General features: G+C 37.4%; 1 protein-coding gene across 1 annotated transcript in view; it reads right to left on the reverse strand.

Annotated features, from left to right (window-relative positions):
• Positions 1–6,931, reverse strand: part of NCAPG2 (non-SMC condensin II complex subunit G2) — a 146,149-nt gene extending 139,218 nt beyond the window's left edge. Inside the window, exons 1-2 of the mRNA XM_007952572.2 lie at positions 6,854–6,931; positions 231–419 (exon numbers count right to left, since the gene is read on the reverse strand). Of these exons, the coding sequence (XP_007950763.1) occupies positions 231–419; positions 6,854–6,931 (267 nt within the window). The remainder of the gene's footprint in view (positions 1–230; positions 420–6,853) is intronic.
• Between the last annotated feature and the right edge of the window lie 1,221 nt (positions 6,932–8,152).

Genomic DNA, 8,152 nt, shown 5'->3' on the forward strand with positions numbered 1-8,152 from the left:
GGTAGTTTGTCCTAAAAGAACAGTTAATACTGAGTAGAGTACTAGGTTAATGGCAAGACTGAAAAGTGCGTGAAACTACAATAAACACAATTTCTAAAATTCTGGTCTTGTAACTTCACAGTTTTGCTAAAGTCTCACTCTAACTTAATATTCAATTAATACCCACTAAATAATTATTTTCTTAACAAATAGGGAAAAAAAAAGTTGTATTTTTTAAAGACCAATACTACCATTTTTGAATCATGTTCTATTTCCATGTCATCTTCATCTTTGATTTCTACTATTTGCCACGCATCCACTGGGCTTTCTAACAACACATCTGTTAATAAATTCTTGAGCCTTTGCCATAGTTCCTTTTTCTGTTTCCTTGATAATTCATCCAATAATTCATTTAGATTGAAAGGGTCAGAAGTATCTTTCTGTAAAATAAATACCACATATTATATTACAACACAAATTAGCAACTGTAAGGATGGCAGAAGACTGGTCAATGTTTTTCCCTGTTATACATAAGGTTGCTATGAGTCAGGCCTGATTCAATGGCACCTAACAACAAGTGTCCTTTTTATAATGATATTGAAAAAAAGTTTTAAGTGCTAACTTAGTCACATGTTCAAGGTTTTGTAATTTTCAAAATCTACACATAAAAGAGGAAAACTATAGGATTTATCAGAAGGAAAATAGCAGATTATTCTTCCATGTATGCTTTCCTAGTACTCTAATCTTTGGAGTTGAAAATTTCACTCACTTAGAAAAATCCTCTCTAAAATTAATCCAAATATACACCATCTCCAGGTCTATAACTACCTTATGAAATTATCCTAGAATTAAGAAATAATGATAATAACAATAATCATGAACACAGACCATGCTATAATTTAAAATCATCAATTTTTCTTCAATCTTCTTACTAGTGTCCACAGATTGAAGAAAAATTGATGCTTTTAAATTATGGTATGGTCTGTGTTCATGATTATTGTCTATGGTCTTCAACTCCAGTTGGGCACTCAACATCAGCCTTCTATTCTTCCCAGGCTATCATTCCTCCCCATTAGCCAATAAGACTATTTCAAATCTTTATAACAATCCTCAAAAGCCATAAACAAACACTTCTCTCACTCACAGCATATGACCTCACTTACTCTTTGATACAACAAATAGAAGCCATTATCAAAAGGGCAGAGAAGCTAGTTTAAAAAGGCCCCCTGTGGCCAAATCCAGGACAATGTGAGCAAGCACCAAAAGAGGGACAGTAAAGGATTATAATCCACCAAAAAAAATAAGAACCAATGAGTCCAAATGATAATTACTTAATAAGTAACAAAGGAAATCTCTTAAGTAGAATGCTAACAAATAATATGAAAGGAATGAGTTTGGAAAATAACAAGTTTATAGCCATAATATTAATAATTGATTCATGCAAGAATTATCAATAGATGTTAAAACTACTGGATAAAAGTTTGATGAGGAACAGGAGATTTACATGTTGTTGTTGTTATATGCTGTCAAGTCAGACCCGACTCATAGCGATAGTCTCAAAGTATTTTCCCATATTACTTACTTACAAATTATAAAGGGGAAACTAACAGCTTTACAGTAGATATACTTATCAGACACCCACCCTAACCAAATGATCAAAATTAACATCACCAGTAATGGAACAAATTGATATGTGCTTCCTGCATGAGTTCGTTGAATAGGAAATAACCCTGCTTATGTAGCTTATGACATAATGCAAACCGCATCTAATCAGATCATCAAACAAATGCAAACTGAAGGATATACCACAAAATAACTGGCCTGCACTCTTGAAAATTGTCAATATAACAAATAAAGTACAACTGAGAAACTCTTCCAGATTAAAGAAAACTAACAAGACACACTAAATGTGTGCTACTGGATTGGATCCTGGGTCAAAAAATAAAAAAACAAAAAACAAACTGCTATTAAAGGCATTATTAGGGCAACTGTATAAACTGAAATAGACTACACATTAGGTAATAGTATTGTTACATTTCCTGATTTTGAGAATTTTAAAATTAAAGAGTCACTATACCTGCAACTTACTCTCAAATGATACAAAAAAAAAAAAAATGATTAAAAAAATGATTTTCTTCAAGAATGATTAAAAAAAAAAAAGTGACAATTGGTAACAATAAGTCTGAGTGTATTTAGAATTTTTTTGTACTCTTCCTGCAACTTTTCCATTAAGTTGGAAATGATTTCAAAAGTTACTCCCAAAAAAGAAAGCTAGCAGAAGCCATTGAACAAGAATGCCCTCAACATCCTACCATCAAACTTGATCTACGTAAGACCCTCTATTACTTGTTTCCTACTCTCCTGCTTTTGTTTTGGAGTATTCACACATCCATCTGTAGTCCTACTCAGGGATCTTTTACTCTCCATTATGATCCCCTTCTCTTTATTGTCAATCTTATCTTCTAATGACTCTTCTCATCAGCATTTAATTATATTCAACTATCTCCCTTCTTAAATTAAACAACTTTAATCTCTCTCCTCCCCTCCAGCTACTATCATTATTCTACTCTTTCTTACAGCCTACCAGTCTCATGAAGTTAGAATTCCATTCCCACAACTCCACTGCAACTGCTCATGTAAAGGTCAAAGGCATACAATAGCCATATTTCAGCTCTTACCATGCTTGACTTCTCAACACTACTGAATACTCCATACACTTAAGACACCATTCTTCCCTAGTTTACTTCCTATCTCTCTGGGCACTCCAGAAAACAGCACCCAAAGCCTTTATCATGGCCTGTTGTTGCTGCTGTTAGGTGTCATCAAGTCAGTTCCAGCTCATAGTGACCCTATGTACAGCAGAATGAAACAGTGACTAGTCCTGTGCCATCTTCAACCTTCTAAGCACACATCCATCTGTATCTTAGCCCTACTTGAGCCCACTGTTTTAGCCACTGTGTCAATACATCTCCTTAAAGGGCTTCTTTTTTTTTTTTCACTGACCCTCTCTACCTTACCAAGCATGATGTCATTCTCTGGGGACTGGTGCCTCTTGATAACATGCCCAAAGTATGTGAGTACAAAGTCTTGCCAACTTTACTTCTAAGGAGTATTCTGGCTGTACTTCTTCCAAGACAGATTTGCTCATTCCTCTACCAGCCCATAGTATATTTAATATTCTTCACTAATGCCATAATTTAAAGGCATCAATTTTTCTTCAATCTTTCTTACTAGAGTCCACCTTCCGCATGCATATGAGGCAACTGAAAATACCATGGCTTGGGTCAGGTGCACCTTAGCCCTCAAAGTGACATTTTTGCTCTTTAACACTTTAAAGAGCTCTTTTGCAACAGATTTGCCCAATGCAATGCGTCATTTGATTTCTTGACGGCTGCTTCCATGGGTGTTGATGGTGGATCCCAGTAAAATGAAACCCTTGACAATTTCAATCTTTTCTCCATTTATCATGATGTTGCCTTTTGGTCCAGTTGTGAGGATTTTTGTCTTCTTTATGTTGAGGTACAATCCATACCATGGCCTACCATGACTCTTGGCTATTTCTCCAACCATAAATTCTACCACTCCTCCTTTCTCTCTCACTCTCTTGAAGTCCAGATTCTTGGCTTTCCAAGCATGCTTCTACCTCAGGGTCTCTGACTTTCTCATTCATTCCATCTAGAACTCTCTATCCCTAAATCTCTAGATAGCTTTTATCTATACTGTCTTTTCTTTCTAGTTGGTGACCAACTATCACTCCCTTAGAGACATTCTCTAATCACCTCACTTAAAATAGTAGCCACTTTCTATCACAATCATCCTTTTCCCTTCTTTTCTATTTTACATATTTATCTATTCATTTATCTTTCTCTACCACTAGAACATGAAATCTACTGAAGCATAACCTCTGCTTTGTATACAACCCTATCTCTAGTCTCAGGACAGTGACTGGTATACAATAGAAGGCACTTAAATATTTGTCAAATGATTGTATTCTCCTCAGTCCTGTCTGCTCCTATTCGTTCTCAAGGTACGATGTATTGCCTAATGGTAGAGGCAAAAGGAGCTCTGGTGGTATAGTGGTTAAGGCATTTGGCTGCTAACTAAAAGGTATGTGGTTTGAATCCCCAGTTGCTCCCTGGAAAAAAGATGAGGCAGTCAGCTTCTGTAAAGATTTACAGTCTTAGAAACCCAATGGGGGTTGCTATGAGTCAGAATCAACTAAATGACAGTGAGTTTGGTTTGGTTTTAGAATAGTACAATTAATTCTGTTTTATAATGCTGTTTTATAACACAAAATTGTTCCAAGACGTTGATACACTAGTAAGGAATTTGAGCATAATGCGAATTTCTCATCTGCTTATGAGTGGTTTCATCCATAAGAAACACTAGGTGACTAAAGAAAACTGCATTCAGCTGAACAGAGCCCCAAAGGATTATACTAAAACATACACACACACACAAAACATCTACCTGGTATTCTGAATGACATTCACCCACATGTATTTTTTATTTCAGAGAACCTTCCTTCCACCAGAATGCCAGAATATCTAGTTGTGCTCATGAGTAACCTATACACAGACCAAGAGATAGTCGTTCAAACAGAACAAGGGGATACTGCATACTTTAAAATCAGGAAAGATGTGCATCAGAGTTGCATCTTTTCACCATATGTGGTGGCTATGTTTGTGTGTCAACTTGGCTAGGCCTGGTTGAGTGACTGGGCAGCTGGATGTAGTATTCCCCATGATGAGACTGGTAATCAACTCCATGGTACAATCTACTGTGAGCTGCTGAGTAGCTGCCTTTGGGTATGTGCTCTGCTTCCTGTATAGGAGAAGCATTGAGAATGGTCTCTAGCCTATGGCACGCTTGGACCCTGCAAGTAGCCATGTCGTTGCTCAGCAGCCTGCCATGCTCTGCTGTCCCTGAGACTTATAATAGACTTAAGTTAATGGCCTGCCATGTGGTTTGGTAACATCGGGACTGTGCCTTTTTACTTGTCAACCTTGGGGCTTTTCAGCCTCAGCAGCCAGCATCTGTCTGAGTGAAGAAATGCCTCTAGCTCCAGTGGGCCAGGAGCAGGAGGCAGAGCTGGACCCCAAGGTTGAGGGGCTTTCACCCAGCCCCTAGAGCCTGTCACTTTGAACTTGGACTTAAAGCCTCCAAATTGTAAGAATAAACTCCCGCTTGTTAAGGCCATCCCATTTGTGGTATATTTCTTGTCAGAGCAGCACTAGGTAACCAGAACACCATTCTTATTCAATCTGTATGCTGAGAAAATAATTTGAGAAGCTGCACTACGTGAAAAAGAAGATGGCATCATGATTAAAGAAAGACTCATTAACAACCTGAGATATGCAGATGACATAACTTTGTTTGCTGAAAGCAAAGAGGACTTGAAGTACTTACTAATGAAGATCAAAGACTACAGCCTTCAGTACTGATTACACCTCAACATAAAGAAAATAAAAATCCTTACAACTGGATCAATAAGCAACATCCTGACAAACGGAGAAAAGATTGAAGTTGTCAAACATTTTACTTTACTTGGATCTATAATCAACACCCATGAAAGCAGCAGCCAAGGAATCAAATGACTATTACATTGGGCAAATCTGCTACAAAAGACCTCTTCAAAGTGTTGAGAAGCCAAGATGTCACTTTGAGGGCTAAGGTGCACCTGACCCAAGCCATGGTATTTTCAATCATCTCAAATGCATACAAAAGCTGGACAACTAATAAGGAAAACTGAAGAACTGATGCCTTTGAATTAAGGTACTGGCAAAGAATATTAAATATATCATGGACTGCCAGAAGAACGAAAAAATCTGTCCCGGATGAAGTATAGCCAGGATGCTCCTTAGAAGCAAGGATGGTGAGATTTCACCTCTCGTACTTGGCTTGTGTTGTCAGAAGAGACCAGTCCCTGGCGAAGGATTTCATGCTTGGTAAAGTGATGATAAGCAAAAAAAAAAAAAAAAAAAGGAAAACCCTCAACGAAATGGATAACACAGTGGCTACAAAGATGGGCTCAAACATACCAACATTTGTGAGGATTGTACAGGGCCTGACAATGTTTCATTCTATTGTACATAAGATCACTATGAACTGGAAGTCACTGGAGATCACCTTACAGTAGCAACAACAAGGTCCTTCCTTGACCCTTTCCCTCACTCCTTCACCCAGTCATTATCTCCTGCCCTTACACATCTTGTATCTCTACACTTTAGCCCAACTGAACTTCTTCAAGTTCTTCACACACAAGGTGCCTAGAACAATCCTTCTCTACTTTCCTCTGTGACTGGCTAGCTTCTGTTTATCTTTGAGATCTAGCTTCCATATACTTTCACTGGATGGCAAGTACTCGATGATTCAATTTACCACCCTTCTTATTATCCCCTGTACCTTTCTCCATCTTGGCACTTATTACACAGTATTTATAACTGCCTGTTTACTTACCTGAATCCAGCACAAGACTGTAAGAAACCTAAAGGCAAAAAAGCATCAGACTTCCTATTTCCTCACTATGACTGGCACATAGCAAGAGATCAATAAATATATGCTTAGTAAATAAATTACACTGTATTAAATGACTTAGCATCCTTACAACTTTTCTCTTAAAAGAAAGCAGAAAACACATTTTGCAAGTAGTTGCCCATTAGCATGTCTGTTACATTACAAAGAGTTCTTTTGTTTTTTAAATAAAGAACATTGGTCCCTATGATTCACTGAAATATGACTATAATTTATTTGAGGCCATGTGTCATATGGGGTTGTTATGAGTCAAAAATCAACTTGATGGCACCTCAAAACGACGACTTTTAGAACATTAGTTTGTATTAGCAGTCAAAAGCATAGTAAAGCTAAAACTTACATGAAGTTGAACAAACTGCAAAAAGTCTTCAACAAACTCTTTAGACACTGCTTGCACAAATGCCTCACGTTTTTCCATGGCAGATGAAACTGTTTTTCACATGTCATTTATTTTGTAACCCTAGTGGAAAACACAACCATACTGTAACTTGCATTTGTAAATGTATCTTTGCCTACCGGGTTCAATTTGGCATTAACATCCAAAAACTGTAAGAAAATCTCTGCACTACCTATAGGAGACCCTGGTGACACAGTCAGTGACTCTGGTGTCATTTGGCTGCTACCAGGACAGCAGCTCAAACCCACCAGCTGCTCCAAAGGAGGAAGATGAGTTAATCTACTTCCACAAAGATTTAGAGCCTTGGAGACCCGATGGAGATCGCTATGAGTCAAAATCAACTTGATGGCAATGATTTTGTTTTTGTTTTCCTAAAGCATACAGTTTCTAAAATTATATGGACACAGAAAAGTTATAATTTTCATAATTTTTTACTGAGGATATTATCAACATAATACTATGTTATTATCAATTATCAATTAAGTTTCCAACTAAGGACAGAGAAATCCAAATGGCCCTCAAAGGATCACTTTTTTTTTCTTTTCCTTTTTGGTGCCTTCACAAGATGTTCAGGCAGATATGAATTAGCTCAACAAAAGAACAGGCCTCTAAGAACCCAGTTGCCTTTACAAAGTCATCATTCCTCCTTCAAGAACACCCCACTGTTACAGTCACTTTGTTAGTCAAAACATGATTGGAGGATGATGGCACTGGTGTCACCTGGGAGCTTACTAAACTGTACTTTAGGATGCCTAACCCAAGTACCTTCCTCCCACACTTGTGGCATAATGAGAACTCAGGTGATTGTGTGCACTCTGTTTTCCTGCTATGTTTCTTCCCATCAATCCAAGTTACAATGACACTGCCTGATGTTAGCAATGTCAATGCCTTCTTCAAAAAATATCAACCCAAAGATGAATAGCAAAATGGTGGAACATAGGCCCTCCTTGCTTTTTAAAAAGAACACAGTACATAAAAATAAAAACCTCTTGCATAATTACAAATAGAGCAATATGGAAAATTACTGGTACAGATGGCAATGGGGTAAGGAGACTTCTTAAATATATAATCCCAGACCTTAATTTCTTAATCAAATGAACAAAAGTAGACAATAACTTCAACTTAATGACTCCTCATGTAGGTTAACAGTGAAGTCTGGCCACATCGTTCCTCAACTCAAATTGCTGAGCTGAGAAAGAGAACTTCCTACTGGCCAAGAAAATAAAGAAGGAGCAGAGTGGG

The sequence above is a fragment of the Orycteropus afer genome, unplaced genomic scaffold (assembly GCF_000298275.1).
Source record: "Orycteropus afer afer isolate SDZICR_OR568_19922 unplaced genomic scaffold, OryAfe1.0 scaffold00347, whole genome shotgun sequence".
In the NCBI taxonomy this organism is placed as follows: domain Eukaryota; kingdom Metazoa; phylum Chordata; class Mammalia; order Tubulidentata; family Orycteropodidae; genus Orycteropus; species Orycteropus afer.